Source organism: Culicoides brevitarsis, chromosome 1, assembly GCF_036172545.1.
Source record: "Culicoides brevitarsis isolate CSIRO-B50_1 chromosome 1, AGI_CSIRO_Cbre_v1, whole genome shotgun sequence".
NCBI lineage: Eukaryota > Metazoa > Arthropoda > Insecta > Diptera > Ceratopogonidae > Culicoides > Culicoides brevitarsis.
This window is the reverse complement of record NC_087085.1, coordinates 34,206,646-34,224,476: the sequence shown is the minus strand read 5'-3', so window position 1 is coordinate 34,224,476 and position 17,831 is coordinate 34,206,646. Positions and strand designations below refer to the sequence as shown.

General features: G+C 32.3%; 3 protein-coding genes across 6 annotated transcripts; 2 read left to right on the top strand and 1 right to left on the bottom strand.

The window, feature by feature from the left end:
* Positions 1-1,583: 1,583 nt before the first annotated feature.
* Positions 1,584-2,532, top strand: LOC134838559 (rutC family protein UK114). Its single transcript, XM_063854106.1, has 5 exons — positions 1,584-1,714; positions 1,791-1,815; positions 1,887-2,032; positions 2,167-2,247; positions 2,341-2,532. Exons 1-5 carry the CDS (start codon positions 1,675-1,677, stop codon positions 2,469-2,471), a joined length of 423 nt encoding a protein of 140 aa, XP_063710176.1. The 5' UTR covers positions 1,584-1,674; the 3' UTR covers positions 2,472-2,532.
* Positions 2,533-2,536: 4 nt separating this feature from the next.
* Positions 2,537-6,187, bottom strand: LOC134838558 (PAX3- and PAX7-binding protein 1). The gene is given in 5 exon segments (XM_063854105.1): positions 2,537-2,873; positions 2,934-3,093; positions 3,149-5,013; positions 5,395-5,639; positions 5,894-6,187. Coding segments are annotated over 5 exon segments (2,697 nt in total). The 5' UTR covers positions 6,102-6,187; the 3' UTR covers positions 2,537-2,654.
* Positions 6,188-6,427: 240 nt separating this feature from the next.
* On the top strand, positions 6,428-17,694 carry LOC134831598 (choline-phosphate cytidylyltransferase B-like). Of its 4 annotated transcripts, none has more exons than XM_063845385.1 (6): positions 6,428-6,541; positions 8,871-9,237; positions 15,314-15,412; positions 15,745-16,231; positions 16,289-16,515; positions 16,575-17,694. In XM_063845385.1, exons 2-6 carry the CDS (start codon positions 9,046-9,048, stop codon positions 16,773-16,775), a joined length of 1,206 nt encoding a protein of 401 aa, XP_063701455.1. In that variant the 5' UTR covers positions 6,428-6,541; positions 8,871-9,045; the 3' UTR covers positions 16,776-17,694. The 4 variants fall into 4 exon arrangements, with proteins under 4 accessions (XP_063701455.1, XP_063701446.1, XP_063701463.1 ...); XM_063845376.1 differs by having other exon boundaries at positions 6,441-6,541; positions 8,868-9,237; XM_063845393.1 differs by lacking the exon at positions 15,314-15,412 and having other exon boundaries at positions 6,441-6,541; positions 8,868-9,237.
* The last annotated feature ends 137 nt before the right edge of the window (positions 17,695-17,831 follow it).

Here is a 17,831-nt window from a genome sequence, read left to right as displayed (position 1 = left end):
TGTTTCGGATAAAAAAGGATCGAGACATTTAAATTTTATCCGGTTGATTTTTTTTTGTTGTTTTAAAAAAATTAAATAAATAAATAATTGAAGTAAAAATAAAAAAAAATGGAATTTCCTAAAATTTCATTTTTTTTTTTTAGAAATTTTTGACAATAAAATAACTTGCCTATTATCTTCAATGCCAAATTATTTTTGCTCGAAAAGAAAGTCGCTTATCAATATTGATTACAGGCGAATTTGTTGAGGTAAGCTCGTTAAGTATTGTTTATTGTAATAGATAGTAATGTACAATAAAACAATAAAATTTGAAGTAAAAATATTAAAAGATGTAACGTTATTGAAGAAAAAGACGTTAGGAGAGACAGAAAAATAGTAAGATTAATATCAAATTAAAATTAAGTTCAGTTTTATTTTTTTTTTATATTTTTTTCATTTTCAGAAAATTAAATTTTTAGGTACTAAAAGCGATTTTTCAAAGAAATTAAAATTTAATTGATGTCTTGGATAAAATCTGAACAGAAAGGTTCTTATTTAACATTTTTAACAATTTTATGGCTTAAAACTGCTAAAAAATATAAACTGAAAAAAATTCCTTTGATCTAGTTTTTTTTTTGTGAAAACGATATCAAAGCCATTTTATAATAAATCTTGCTTCTTCAACCATTTTCTAAAAATTACTAAAAAAAGTGAAACTTACTTTTTTATTTTTAATTTAAATTTTATTTAATTTTTTTTATTTATATTTTCAATTAATTTATCTCTTAAATTTTAATTAGATTTGAAAATTTGACATTAATCTCAGAGTATTTCAAGTTCAAAATTTAAACAAAAAAAAAAAAAATTCATAAAAAAACTGTCAAAAAATTTTGAAAAATATTTTTTTTAAATATTTTTAGAGAAGAAATTTCATTTTAAATTTTGTTTTTCCATACAAAAATTCTAGAAAAAAAAATATTTTAAATTTTTTTGAAAATTTCTTGAAAAAGATATAAAAAGACCAAAAACTGGTCAATTTTGATGAAATTTTTAACTTTTTATTTTTATTTCGCCCTATTGGATTTTCGATTTTTGATATGGGGCATGGGACAAAAACATAGAAAAAGTTTGAAGCGGCCTTAAAAATTTAAAAAAAAATTTTCAAAATTACTGAAAAACTTAAACTTTAAAAAAATTGTTCAGGGCTCCATCATCAAACAACGACGAAGATGCTGCTCAACTAATTAACTTTCCTTTATTTATTATTTTTTTTTAGTATTTTCTCCAAAAATCACGATCATTCTTTCGGGATTTATAGAGCAGAAAGTTCAAAATCACAGCTTCTGAGCATGATCATAATAATAATCATCAACATCATAAGTAAAAATCAACAATTAGAAAAAATGCGCGTGTTTGTGTAACGTAACGACGTCTCCGCAGAATCAACATATTATCCGACGTTCGTGAATTTGATATTTTTTTTGACGAATTTCGTTGATAAAAGAAAACACAAACAAATCACACACACCGATGCATGCCAACCAACGACTTATATGTCTTCTTGATTTTTTTAGTATGTGATAATAAATAATAATAAGCAAATAACGATCTAGTTAACGATAGCAGCGACAGTCATTCCGAGTCTAACGAAGCAGACGTTCCTCTTCCATTAATTAAAATAATTTTTCACTGAAAATGTCGACTTTGATTCGAAAAATCATCTCAAGTGCAGCAGGTATGAAATTTTTTGTAGAATTCTAAATGAGAAGAAAGTTTTATGATCTTTATTTTTTCGTTTGAATTCGTTTTAGGACCAAAACCGGTCGCCGCTTACAAGTAAGTAGCAAATTTTTAATTGTAATCAATCGGAATTGGGTTAAAATAATAAAAAATAATTAAATTTTTAGTCAAGCGGTTGTGGTCGATCGTACGGTTTATTGCTCCGGATGCTTGGGTATGGATGAGAACATGAAACTCGTGGATGGCGGAGCAGCTGCTCAAACAAAGAAGGCACTTGAGAACTTGAAAAACATCTTGGAGGCAGCGGATTCCGGTATGTGTGTGATTAAAAAGCAAAAATTCGGCGATAATTTCGGAGATAAGAGCATTACATAACAAACGTGCCTCTCCATCGTCGCATATAAACAACAAAAAATTTCAAGGTTGATGAATTTTCGTGTCTTTCAGGACTTGATCGTGTCGTGAAGGCAACAATTCTTTTGAGCAACATGGACGACTACAAAGCTGTCAATGAGGAATATGCGAAAGGTGAGCAATTAACACGTCAATTGTCCATCAAACCGTGCAAATATTGACGGAAATAATTGGAATGTACCTTTAAAATGTAAATTTTTCGTTCAGTATTCACGGAAGGCTATCCAGCAAGAACTTGTTATGCCGTATCGAAGTTGCCATTGGGAGCTGCGGTCGAAATTGAAGCTATTAGCATCACAGGAAGCGTCAAGACTGAAACTGACAAACCGAAATTGTAAATTTTGTGGGTATTTCGAGGCATTTTGAAGTCCCAGCCAATAAATTTCGTTTTAATTTTAACTTTTTTATTACTTTTTAATAATTTTTTACAAGAAATCCTACAAAATTGAAAATTCTACCAAACGAAAGCTAAGGAAAATGATAGAAATTGACGGAATTTCTCACAAAAGAGTATCACATTTCTATTCGTAAACATGAAGACTCTTCATAATGTTCCTCAGATTCTCAATGGCTTGAATATGCATCGGATTTGCGTGATCCAATTGTGTGTTAATGTGCCTCAGAAGTGCTATAAACATCTCCAAACTGACTAGAATGGGCGAATCTTGCGCCAACCAAACGCGCGGCAAAGTATAGAGGATTGTGTGTGCCTTGCTAACTGCATCAACGACTGACGAGCTCTAAAAATGAACAAAAAATTATCAAAATTTGTTGAAATTTTAAATTTTTTTTGAACTTACTCTCATTCCAAGCAGCAAATAACGATTGAGAAGACTCAAAATGGCCAATTGTTTCAAAGGTTCGTCTGCGATAATGCCTTGCCAACTCAAAATGTTGCGGAATAACTTGAGACCTCCATGGAATTGACGTTGGAAGAATGATGATTTGCCTTCTTGGATTCTAAAATGAAATTTTTGATGAGAAAATTTTCAAAAATCCAAAAAAATTTACTTACTGTTTGGGAAAAATTGGAATAAAAACGTCATTTTCGATGGAAAGTTTAATTTTGTCGAGTAACGATTGGAAAAGTGTTCGTAAAGACTTCGATTTGGGCCTTATTGATGGATAATCTCTGCCTAATTTGCTCATTAGTTGCACCAGACGGAAGGTTTGTGTCGTCGACATTGGATCCCAAACGCGTTCAACGTAGTCATTCACTTTCGGGATGATTATTTTCTCAATTAATGTTGGCACAAGCGCTGAATCACGATCTTCATACAAACTTTCTTCCGTTTCATTCCCCAAAATCGCGTATCTCATGCAATCCTCGTACCATCCAGACTTTTCAAAATCCTCACATCCATCGGCAAGCGGATTCCACAGTACGAGTTTCAATTTTATCAGCGGAGCAACAATTTTCGGGATGCACAAATGGATGTAGGCCTCGTTATAGGCATCGGGATATCGTTCCTTCCAAATTTCAAATTTTCCAAGAACTCCATGGATTTGCGCAAACTCATCGGCGGCATCATCCATTAACGTTGCCGCATCATGTCGCACACTCGCAAGTATATCTTCGTGATGTTTTCGTTCCTGATCGTTTACTTCGTCGTCACTCGACATGCCTTCTTGATGCATATCGTTCACATTATTTTTTTCTCGGTCTCTGCGACGACGTGTTCGACGTCCCTCACGTTCAGCAGCTCTCCGTATCCTCGCTTGATCCTCTTGATCGGGTTTTTGTTTGAGATTTGCCGGTTTTGATGCCTCTGCCATGTCCTTTGCTTGATCCCGTACATCTTGGCGTCGTCTTTCGATTAAATTGTTCGAATATTTCGCGAAAGCCATGAGCGCCGTGTCTTCCAATGATGAAATTTGCGGCAATTTTTCGTCTAAACACTCGATCAAGTCAGCCATGTAACATTTTTCCTCCTGATAAAAGCGATATTTTTCGGCGGCACGAGGACCTCCCTCTTTCGCTTCGATTAATTCGAGTTTGAGGGACGCAATTTCGTTGGAAATGTGATCGATATCCGTAAAATGGTTTCGATACGTGATCCGAGTACTTTCGAACTTTTCCCTCATCTTCTCCAGCAGCTCTTGGGGCGTTTTCGGAGCCATTTTTGACTGTTTATTCGTCGAATCCGCATATTTGGGTCTTGCAACGCCACTCGAATTCTCATAAGCTTGTTTCAACAGTTCTCCCGTTGTCAATTTCTTTGCCGGCTTTTGTTGTTCCTCCTCAAATTTCGCATAATTGTTGAAGGAATTCGCAAATGACCCTTGAATGTAGTTCCCGAACATGGATTCTTGCTGTACAGATTGCAATTGTGCTCCAGTGACGCCTTTTCGGATCTGTTGATTCTCCCATTCGTGCATTTCGGGATCAGAATCGTCAGTGGCATCTAAAAAAATTAACATAAAAAATTAGAAAAAAATAATTTTCTGAGAAAAAATCGATTTTCACTTGCATTGTTGTGCTTGATAGAATTTTTCACGTCGTTCCTCGAGATCTTTCAAGCCACTAATTGCCGTCATATCGACACGTTCGTCATCCTCGTCAGATCCCTCGTTTTCTCCTTCATGCACGAGACGTTTTCCCTTTTTCACCGGTTCTTCTTCGCGATTATTTTCCTCTAACGGTACAAATTCTCCCAATTCACGTGCCTTTTGACGACGTTTTCGTGCCGCATGGATCATCGCAGCATCTGGAATCCCTCCGCTGTCGAGTACGAGCTTGAATTTGTCGGGTTTACTGAAGGAATGACTCTTATCGTCGGGATTTTCGTCCTCCTCTTCGCTTGACATGTCATTTTTGCCGGCGCATAATGCTGCTCTGCCATTCAGAACGATATCTGGTTGCGAGTTTTTAACGACAAGCTGTTAATTTTTTAAAGGAAAGGAAAGAAAAAACGAAAAAAATGTTAGAAAAAGTTAAAAATATTTTGGAATTTTGGTTTTTAATGAGAAAGGGAGGTCTTTTGTTGTTGCAAGATTGGGAAATTGATCAAATTATAAGAAAAAACTGTGAAGTGAGAAAAAACACGCGCAGTTATGGTTCATATAAAGTGGCTTGAGAGCGTGTTTTAGATTCCAAGCTCGATCCAAGGCATGTCTCTATGCTTAAGGAACACACTCAAAGCTGTGGTTTAAAAATTGCGGTGCAATTTTGCACATGCTACATGTTTAAAAAGTTTTTTTTTTTTTTTTTTTTGAAGTTTTTTGATTGAAAAAAGGAAAATTGAATAATAATAACCTTACCACAAATTCATCGGTTCGTATTTCGGTTTGAATTTTATTAGATTTTTCATTTTTAATGATCGCTGTGCGATTATCATCCGTTTCCGGATTTACCCCGCTAGCGTTTTTAGCGTTTTTGTCTGGCATTTTTTGTGCAGACTCTTGCTCCTTTTTCTTTTTGCGACGCTCACGATCCAGCATTTTCATAACTTTTTTGCTGTGAGATGATTTTTTAACTTGAAATACGTCGCCGCCGCCTTCCTCCTCTACGAAAAACGAGAAACATAGAATAGAGAAATCATACAAAAAGCCATTAAAGTTAGGGCGCTGAACACCGCTACAAAAGTAGTTTCGAGTTATTTGTGTCAAAGATTTTGATAATTTTTTTTTATGGTTTATACATACGCTTCTCTTCTTTGCTGTAAGAAAATCAATGATTAGCGGGCAAGGAAAACAGAAAATGCCATAAAATGCGCGTGTTTTGCATGGAAAAAAATCAAGAAAAAATGCTCAAAAGTACCTTCGTCGTCTCCGAAACTCAGCAGTGTCAGTTTTGCCGACGATTTTTTGTCTTTTTCGCCACTTTTTGAGCTGACCTTCTTCTTCGGCAGCGAAATTACGGGCGGCTCGGGTATCGGATCGACAACCATTTTCTCCGTTTCGGCCTCATCATCCGAATTTCCGCTGAAAACCCGACGAGATATCTGTTTCTTTGGCTTCCGGAACATCTTGGAGTTGTGAAGTTGCCTTTTAAAGCAATTAAATACGCTGAAATCCCCGAAAAACCTTGAAAATTTATGAAAATTCAGAAATTCGAGCAGCAAATCACAAAAGAGGTTAGTAACTTTGGATTTCTAAAGACGGAAATACTTCCATTTCCCGTCACACTTCCGCTTTGGTGGCTCCAAACAGGATGTGGACCTGGTGCCTGCAGCGCCATCTGGTGGCTTATCAATTTCAGCCGACCCAAAATTAGTTCCAATTCTTACCGCACTTCCGCTTTGGTGGCTCCAAACAGGATGTGGACCTAAGTTCAAAATCCAAAGTTACTTACCTCTTTGGTGATTCGCTGCTCGAATTTCTGTATTTTAATAAATTTCCATGGAAATTCAGGTGCAAATATAGCAAAAAATCAGTGAAAAATCCCGCGTTGGTGTCGACAAATCAGGTAAGCATCGAAAACGCGTCGCTGTAGTGCAAAAAATTTGTTAAAAACACAAAAATCTGTGACTCTACCGTTCAACCCACGAAAAAAAAGTTAAATCAATGACAAATCGAGTGCAAAACGACACAACGATATGTGATTTTGATAGCAATATCCGCATTCTAGACGAACGAGAGGCACTTAGCATGACAGAGAATGCAGGAACACGGAAATTCACTTTCAATTTGTCCGAAAAATGGCTTACGTAATTCACGAAAAGAGACTTTTTCTTCGTTTTTTCGGGGAGTTTTGTGTGTTACGTGGTTCCTATTCGCATCGATGAATATTTCATTCACCTTTGCGAGGCAAGAACAAGCGGAGAAAGAGCGGGCAATGAAGCCGGATTCGAGATGAAAAGTGATTTCATGCGAAAAAATGATGACTTCGAGTCGATTGTTTGTTTATTTTGTTTTGCAACATCGTCATTTTGCGACCAAAGTACTCGATCGAACATGTGTGTGAACGAATTACGATGCAGTTTGGAACATATCGCCTGATTTTCGACATGTAGACGTGTATCGTGTAGATTTGTAGAACAATTGGCGCACATACACGCATGCTCGTTCCCGTGTTTTGTATGCAATTCCGGTAAATAACGATCATTCGGGCAAATAACTGTGTTTGTTGTGCATTCGTGACATTCCTCACGACCCAAACGACTAATCAGCTGTTTCACGCACATCGTTGCAGCTAAATTTCCAGTCAATTAGTGAGTCATTGAGTATCTCCAAAGCATCACTTGACCGAGATTCAAGTTGATGATCCACTTAACGGATGACTCACGTGTAAATAATTACGCCTAGATATTTAGCGTCGTCTTATCGGGCACGACGAGATTAGAAAATGGGCATTAATTAAAGTTTGTTTCGTCATTTGACTCCATGAAAAGTGGAATTAACGTCGCTATTTCGTTATTTCTCCGTCGCAAATCGAGTCAGATCAAAACAGTTTCTCGTCGCGTCGCGTTGTTAATTTTAGAACGATTCTCGTGTATATTTAAATATTCACGGTCAAGTCTGGTTATCAAATGAGAGCTATTAAATACAATAACGTAAGCGTTATTTATTCAGAATATTATGACTGAGAGGCTAGATTAATGATGATGTTGCTGTAAAAAATAGACAAAAACCGAATTTTAAGACGAAATTCGATTGGGAGTGTCTTTGATAGCAAATTTCAAAGGTGAATGGAAGATCAAAAGTGAATAATCTCATAGAGAATGGAAATTTTTGAACAAATTTGAATGTTTTTTAATGAAATTTGTATGATTTTGAAAGCAATTTACTTTCAAAAGACCTCAAGGGCTCAAAATTGAACTGAAAATCACATGTTGTTGTAAAAATTTTATTAACAACCATTTGAAAAATTATAAAAGTTAGTCAGAAATTGATATTTAAGAGCTCAGAAAATATATTTATTGAGCAAAAATTATTTAAAATGATGAAAAAATTTTGACATTTCATAAGAAAAATTGTTAAATGACTCGAAAATTTCATAAATTTATTTAAAAAATGATTAATTTATACAAAAATTGTTCATTCAGAAGTTCAAAGAAGAGAACAAATTTATTTTTTGACTTATTTGACCTTTTTTACTCCAAAAAATCACATAGTAATCGATAAAAAAAGTAATTTTTGCTAACAATGACTCTTTGAATTCACTTCCGACACACAAAATTAATCAACAAAGCCATACATTGTGTTACTTTTTAACATAAATGAAACTTTTTCATCAATTTTATTATTAATTTTCTTCAGTTTCGCAAATTTGTTGCCAGAAAATTAAATTTTTTGAACTAAATGAAGCTCAACTTGTACCAAAAATTAATTTTTTTGATTAAAAAATTAAAAACTTCAAGACAAATTCATTAAAAAAATCAAAATAAAAAAAAATTTAACAAAAAATGTTGAAAATCACAAGAAAAATAATGTTGTATAGTTAATTTACGACATAATTAACAATCATTCACCTTTTAACTCGACTTTGAATGACCGAGCCTCGATTAAAAATAACCTTTTTTTCGCGCGCATCATTTGATCAAGTATTTTTGCGCCACAGCAATTAGTTTTATCGCACAAACAATCAAAATTTACCTTCTCCTCAAAGTGATATTTAATAACAAAGCCGCGACGACGTGATTCCTAATAAATTTTGCACACTTATCGCTCCATCGCGCCGGTCGTTCATGCTGAATTACTATCATTTATTATGACTGAGTTACTTTTTCTCTCTCTCTCCGTTTTTCCACACATTCTATTAAATTCTCAACTATTTTTTTTTGTATTTTCAGTAGCCGCCTTCACTTCATCGTGTACATACCGCGTTGTTATTTAGATTTTTTCTGTTATATTTATTGTTGTTATCGCATAGCGAGCCAGTAAATAACACAAAAAATAAAAAAAATAAGTGATTACACTTTAAAAAGAAGAAAAATATTTAACAAAGTAGACAACAACAAAAAATAAGCCATGCTGATGTCACGCAAACGCCCGCGAAGTGATGATGTGGAAGCACAATCGGAACTGCAGCTTCAGAATCACGAGGACAGCAGCAACAACAGCGACTCCCTGTTAAACGGACACAGTTTGACGGAAGACGAGCCGAATGGCTATTTGAATGGCGAGGCATCGTGCAGCGGCGTCGAATACAGTCCGCCTGTGGTAAGTGCTTACAACGAAATTTTCGACGCAAAACACTTCCGAGAACAGCTGTTTCGCCACGAGAATCGCGTAGAAGAGGAAATTTCGTCATAATTTTTATTACGTATGCATAGCATGATCGGGTCCAAAGTCCATTTTTTGAAATAGAAATGTCTGTAAATGCCGTAAAATGTTTAAAAAACAAGCAATTTTCAGCGAATTAGCTGTAATGAGTTATGCGATCGCAGTTTAAATTCCGAAAAATATTGAATAATAACAATGTTGTAATCAGAAACGATGAAAATTAAGAAAGGTCCATAAAGATAAGGGGTCCTCATTAAGCTCAATGTCATTAATTGTGGCAAAAGCAACGAGATAAAGTTTATTTCCTGCGAAGGCGTGACGTGAAATGACATGACACGATGTACTTTCGTTTGTGTTCTGTGAAATTTCCATTAAAACCGTTAATAAAATATCACATTTCTGCTTTGTTATGATTTTATTATGAAATACAAACAGAATGATGGGCAGTAGATTGTGTCAAGCAAGCATTTATTGAGTGCAAATGTACTCGGCTTTTAGTAAAAAAAAAATTATAGTGAATTTTGAAATACAATATAGACCTAAATATGGATCCTTTCACGTTCAAATGATCAATCAAATAAATTTTTATGACATTTTTTTTGCAACCTTGACACTAATTTTGACTAAGATGAAAAAAATGAGCTATGAGGAAACTTCGAATAGTAAAAAATTTAAATTTTGTAACCTTAAAAGTGTCTGGAACTTTCTTAACGTCAATGAAATTGAGTATTTGTCAACCGGAAATGTTAAAAAGTGCAACATTTCATGCAAATTTTGCAAGTTTTGTAGTTTTTTGAACTGGTAACAACCGAAAAATGAATGAATTTTAAATTTATTTTACGTATTTTACTAAAATTTCATATAAAAATTTGCAAATCAGTTTTTAAAAAGTAAAAAAATTGTAGAATTTAATTTTTTAAAATTAATTTAATTAAAATTACTTCGAAATTTTGGATTTTTTGTATTAAATGAAGACAAATTGTGAATTTTTCGCACAGTATGAATGTTTTTATTGATTCAGCTTTAACGATAATGTCAATTTTTTCACAAATTGATCGTTTAACTTATCTTTTATTTAAAAAAATATTAATAAACTTTAAATTTTTTGAAGTTATAGATCTAAAAAAACCATTTCGAGGTCAATTTTGAATAAAAATCCAGCAATTTTATTAATTTAATGAAAAATCTTACTAAAAATTATAAAAAAAAAATTTTAAAGAAATCACAATTGCATAAAATTCATCCAAAGAACGTAATTTTTCACGTGATAAAAATATGCATTAGCGACCTTAGCATAAATTCAAAGAATTTTTATTAATAGTCAAACAACATTCTTCAAATTCCCTTGACAAAAAGTATCACTTTTTAAACTAAAATGCTCTTACAACGAAAACTTTGTAACAAATTAAAATTCTTTCCTATCGATTACTATTTTTGGCAGCGATTTCCATTTTTTTTTTGTTGATCTCTGCATTTTTCTTCCAACTACGTCTTATAAAAATATAAAAAATGTAAACAAAATCGAACCACTTTATTTACGTTCGTTGGAATCATCCACAAAACGCAACGTCGGCTAACAGCATGTCTCATCAATCGAGATTAAGTTTATCTTTTAAGCTCCTTGTTGACGATTGCGAAACATTTAATAAGCAATTAGTGAGTAATCTGGGATTTTATCATTTTGCGATTATATTTTTTAAAGATGACAAGCCCTTTTTTCCTAAATATTTCAATAGATTACTCACCTGATAAGAAATTTTTTTATCAGCCGATCATTGGTTTTTTTTGCCAAAATTGTCAACCAGACACTCGTTCGATATGACGTTCAATGTTATGAAACTCGTTCTTTCTAAAAATAATTAATAATTGTTATTAAACAGTGTCTTATCTGGTGAATGTCATAAAAAATACACAAGAAAAAAAATTATCTGAAAAATTTTAAATACACGTTTCATTCATTGATTTGCTGTTGTTTTCAATAAATTTTATTTTTGTCGCATGGCCTGATATTTGACCTTGTTGGGAGCTGAAATAATTAATGAACTGAAAGTGATAACGAACTTTAAAATGTATTAAAAAGTCGCTTTGGCGAAAATGAGTTAAAAAGAAGTTATTTTCTCGAGATATTTTTCATGCGAGGCGAAATTATTTAACAAGTTAACACACGTGAATTTGTTTAACACGTCGAGGCACGTAGTGTACGAATAGCAACAATTTCAAGAATTTTAATGAGATTTACGAGAGAAATTTTAGTTTTTATGTAAATTTTTTTAAATTAGAAAAAGATTTCGAGCTAAAATTTGACTTTTGAGAAGGATTTTCGTCAAAAAATCGAAAATTTCTTTAAAAAACATTCAGTTACTTCTTAAAGTGACTTAAAAATTGCATCAAAATTACTTAAAATTTTAAAAAATTACATTTTAGTACAAAAAATAGTAAAATTAAAAAAAAAAATCTGTCGGATGGAATGATTTTTGAGCCAAAAATTTGTTCTTTTTTGATGAAAAGTTCATCATTCGAGGATTTTCCTTATTTCCTTTAAAATTTTCGTTATTTTTTTCAAAAAAAAAATTTTTTTTTGATAATTGTGAGCAATTTTTCAATGACAATGACCTTCATTATTCTAAAAATAACTCAAAATTATCTTCAAAAAGGTCAAAATGCTAATTTTTTGCATTAAAAAGCGCTTTTATCACATGAATGAACTTTACTCACACTCAAAAAAATCCACAAATCGCTGAATGACGTCAAACTTCTTGTTTCCTTCGTTTCATCTTCGCTCTTCAAATCACCGGAGATTCATACTATGACCGTGAAATCACACACAGACATCAAAACGCAATCTGTGACAAATCCAAAAATAGTTGGCCTTCTTCCAGAACATCAGAATTACGTCAAAACCTGAAAAAATGGAAAAAATTCAATTAAAATGAATTCTGAAGTGCAATGAGTCTAAGTCATTTACTGTCGGCGCCACGTCTTAATCTCCAAAATCAATTGCACCATCATTATCGTCGTTTTTTGCAGCCAATTGATTACCTGAGAGTGCCTCCGACACACACATGAATAACGGAAACATACATATATTTGACGTGCACGATAACAACGGAACCGACAACGTGTTCGACATAACATAACACAACATTGTTGTGCCCGATTCGGTTGTCGTGTCGCTCGAGAGTGGTCGGATTTTTGCCGTAGTATTAACATTCCACTCGTTGCGGCAAGACGTGCCTCGGCTAATGTTCGATCATTAGCTAAGAAGTGACAAAAAGTTCTTTTTATTGTGAATTTTTTGAAAAAGAAAAAAATTTTAGAAAGTTTTAAAAAAATTTTCATGCAAAAATAAGAAAAAAATCTTAAAAATCATAACAAAACGAAATAAAAAAAATTAAGAGAAATTGAGTGAAAGCAACATTTCTGCAACAACGAGTTTTACGTGTGCAAAAAAAAAAGTCAACAAAAATGCCTCCAACACCAAATTTTGTCGTGCCCGCGATACCGAATGCCCAAGTCAGGAAAGAAATTCAAATTGTCGATGTAAGCTGCTTATTTATTTTATTTCATGTACTTACCGACTAGAAACGTGTCATTCGCCGTAATATATGCTGATAAATAAATGAACGAGAGTGAAGTTAATTGAAAGTTGTCGTCGCTGTCTCGTAATCTCGAATCAACGAGACTATCAGCTGATGTTCTTTCAAAGGTCGCGAGTAAATTTCCTTTAATTCCGATTTGTTTTTTCGAATTTTGTGTTCAAGTCATAAAAAAATGAAAAATTAAAGAAGACCATTTCCGTAATTAAATATTTATGTGAAGTAAACATGACCTCTTTAATCACACAAATGCATCGAAGCATTTTTGGTGTCCTTATTTTTTTTTATTTCAATTGAAGTTGGTTCAAAATAACTATTTTTCAATGAATAATTCAATATTTACGATATTTTTGGATTACAAATAGTTACTTTGTTACGAAAAAAAAATAAGGTTAAAAATAAATATTGAGTGTTCTGAAAAATTCATTGGAAAATTTGATGAACTCACGATATTTTTTATGAGTTAAAGTTTTGATTTAAAATTGAAAAATTAATAATAAATTGATGAAATTAGAACCAAATGGATGGAAAAATTCGAAAATTCGTGAAATAATTGCGTGAGGAAAATTATGAGAAAAATTCATTAAAAATTAATTTTTTGTCGACTATTTACGTAATAAGAGTTTATTAAAGGAAGTTTCCAGAAATAAAAAAAAAGTTTTAGATTTTTCGTTGAAGTTAAAAAAAAGATTTTAAAAAATTTACGTAAAAAAAATTAAAAATCTTACTAAAATTTTTTTTTGAGCATAAAAAATGATTAAAAATCAAAAAAAAATTAAAATTTTAATTTTAGAATTTTTTCTAAATTAATAGAAATTCTAAAATATTAAGAAAAATTTTTTTATTATTTTTTAAATATTTTAGGGATACAATGTTACTCAGAATTTTTTTTAAAACATAAATTTCTGAGCTTTTACGTTCAAAAGTGAAAATTAATCCTCAAAAATAAAATTATTTTCTTTTAATATGTTGAAAAATTCGAAATAATTTATAATTTTGAGATCGTAAAAATATTAAATTGTTAATTTTTAAATTTTTAATGAAATCTGAAAAAAATTTTTTCCATTTAAATCTTAAAATTACGATTTAAAATTTTTATTTTTGTAATAAATCCTCTAAAAAAATCTCATTAAAGGTCAAAATTCCATCTCTTAATAAAAAAAAATATTATCTAAAAACGCATCACGCCACTTCAAACGAAACCTAAAATTAGAACAAAGAACTCTTCAACCTGCCTGAGTGAGTGAGTGACATTGTTCATCATCTATAATTAAAACCTTTTCATTACCGTATCGTTTTTCCATGAAAAAAGATGCTAATTACTCACATTGTTCTCTTCTTGTCTGTTCCTTTTGTTGTTCCTTCACTTCACTCAATTACCCTCGTACGATAAATTTTCTTATAAATTATGCAACGATGCAACTTTTACGTCTTCCCCGACAAATTTCACTTTTTTTGTGTGATGACACTGAGTTTTCACTAAAAAAAATCGATTATTCCCTGAAGTGCCATCGCAGTTGCTAAGCATTTGTAAAAAATCAACATTTCATTTCATTTATTATCAATTGTTTCAACACTCTGGACTATGCAGGGGTGAGAGGCGGTTCAGCAACATGTGTAATATGACACTGTTAAGTGGGCTTGAAACAGGCAGTTGCGGTTGAATTATCAAATCGGTGGCATGTCAATCAATTTTCCCTTTTTAAATATTGAATTTTTGGTTGGTATTGAGGTGAAATTGCGTTTTTTTATGATGGAAACGCCTGGTTTTAGTATTATTTTTTTTTATGTAAAATATGCGAAAAAAATAAATCAAATGCAAAAAAGTCAAGGAGAATCACGTAAAATTGCGTTAATTTTTGCATAAATTCCAATAAATTTGTGATTCACGGCATTTTTAAATGGAATTTGTTCGAAAATTTAATTACAGACGAAGAAAGTTCATTCACGTTCAAACTTAATTCAATCAAAGAAAAGATTTTACACCTTCACAAACCGCATTTTGAACCAAAAATAAGTTCAATGTCTCGAAAATCGAATCGCCATAACGTAATTATAGTAGAAATTTATGCAAAATGCCAACAACGGGTAATGCTCGTTATGCAAATTAAAAATAATTTCATAAAATGGAGAATAAAAAAACCGGTCGATCGAAAAATTTCGATTAATATTTCATGCGTGATAATTTTTTTAATGATTAGAATTCACGTTTCAAGACGAACCAAACGTTTATCAAGTAATTTTTAGAATTCTCGTTCTTGAACTGATTTTTTTGTATTTCAAAAGAAGGGCAGGTCATAAAACTCTTGACTTGACCGATTAAAAAAATACAAGTCATTATCGATCGTTTTTCTTTAAACTTATTTTTTTCAAGTTTTGTAAAAATTTTTTTTTTCAATTTTTAATGCCTTCGTTAGAATGAGGATATCAACGAAGATAGCGAAGAAATGCACGAAATAAGTCTTCATGAACAGGCATCGGATCAAATCACGAACGATCTTGCCAACATTTCGGTTGTAAGTAATGTAAAAATGTCTTTGCTGGAATTTTTGTTGGATTTTTGGTTAGTTTTTGGCTTCTGAATTTTTTTTAGAAGTAATTTCGGGGCAACAAAATGCCTTTGAAAGAGATTTTTGAAGGCATTTTGTGCTTTCGGAGATTTTTGCACGATTTTTCGAGCATGTCTTATGATTTTGTAGATTACTTTTTGGTTTTTCGACATTTTTTTTAGTTGTAGCACCTCTTCATTTATTCATCAGTATCAGTTGTTTTCGATAATTTTCAAGCTTTAGTCAAATATTTTCTCTTTTTTGATCGATTTTTAATGAAATTTTTTCGTTTTTTTCAGACAATTTGCAAGCCGGCTCCGTTTTCACACGAAACCGATGCCATTTTGGAGCGCGATCAATGCGATTACACACAAAAGATCACCTACAGCATGGCGCGCAACGGCACAGCGCCGCGTCGAATTCGTGTCTATGCCGATGGGATCTACGATTTGTTCCATCAAGGACACGCTCGCCAACTGATGCAAGCCAAAAATGTATTTCCCAATGTGTACCTGATCGTGGGTGTGTGCAGCGACGAGTTGACGCACAGCAAAAAGGGCCGCACCGTCATGAACGATAGCGAACGCTACGAAGCGATCAAGCATTGTCGGTATGTCGATGAAGTGGTGAAAGATGCGCCGTGGAACATCACAGACGACTTTATTGAAAAGCACAAAATTGACTTTGTGGCGCACGACGAGTTGCCATACGGATCGGATGACAGCGAGGACATCTATGCGCCGCTCAAGCGACGTGGAATGTTTGTTGCAACAGAACGAACAGAAGGTAAATGAGTAAAAAAAATCATTTTTTTCAAAAAAATTTTAAAAATTTTAATTTTAGGTGTCTCAACTTCCGACATTGTCGCTCGCATCGTCAAAGATTACGATATCTACGTGAGACGCAATCTCGCCCGTGGCTATACAGCAAAGGAACTGAACGTTTCATTCCTGAAGGAGAAGAAATTCCGGCTGCAAAATAAATTGGATGAGTTTAAAGATCGCGGCAAGAAAGTGAAAGGTGACATCATTAGCAAATGGGAGGAGAAATCAAACGATTTCATCAAAACTGTAAGTGACCTACTTTTTTTCTATTTTTTCACATAAAAAATAATAAAAAAATTTTTTAGTTCCTGCTACTTTTTGGTCGTGACAGACTCTCAACCATTTGGAACGAATCGAAGGACAAGTTGCGCCTTGCGCTGAGCCCGCCCGCCAGCCCGAATCACTCGAACGAAGACTCGAATGAGGCATGCGATCAACCGCCGCCAACGAAACGTGCCTGTATATCGGGAAATGCAGCATCGAACTACGATTCAGATTCAGATTAAAATTCCACTAAATTTTACTTACTAAACTCTTTTACGTTTTAGTCACCACTCTTATATTATTTTATCATTAGTTATGAATTTACGTATACTAAATACCTAAAAACTACAAAAGGAATGAAAACAGCTATCAAATTTTGAGAACTCAACCGAAATTTTACACGAACTGTTGAAAGACTTGTTAAAAAGAAAATATTTATTAAAAAAATTAGAATTCAATATTTCATCATCAAAACTACTCTGAAGAAAAAAATAAAAATATGCCAAATAACAGAAAATAAAACTTTATCTTTGTGATAGAAGAAGAAGTGAGTTCGATTTTTGTACAAAAAAGTCGTCAAAAGTAGCTCAAACGCGTCAGTATCTATCATAAAAAAAAAAATAAAAATATGTAAAAAAAAAAATATTTTAGATCTAAGTAGCACCATAATTCGAATATACATGTACGCTATCCTCTTTAATTTTCTATACGTTATTTAGTTTAACGAATAATTTTATTTTATTTAGCTTTGCAAGTAGTTGTTAAAAAACTTTTTCCTTCTGTGTAATTTATTATTTAATATTTTATTATATTTTTCGCGCTATATCTCTCTCGATTTAAGATGAAACACAAAGCTGGATTAGATGTTAAAAAGAAAAAAAAAATTGTTGGTGTCACATAAAATGTACACAAAAAAGTTTTTGAAACTTTCTTCAGATGAGGGACTTTTTGGGTTTTTTGTAAAAGGGGTTTTGAAATACTTTTTGGACAAAATATGTACAACAAGACAAATAATGTTAAAAAATTAATACAAAAAAGAAAAATAAAAAATAAGCAGTGTGAATGCTTTAAACAGTAAAAAACAATTATTGTAATACAATATTAAAAAAAAAAAATAAAATAAATTAAGTTACAGAAATACCAATAAAAAGAACAGTTGATACAGAAATTTAATGGATTTTTAATTAATTGAAGGACTTCATGATTTTTGAGTTGAAATTCGACTAAAAATGAAAAAAAAATTAATTCATATTTTTAGTTTTTTTTTCTCAAAAAGACCTATGAAAGGTCAATTTTTT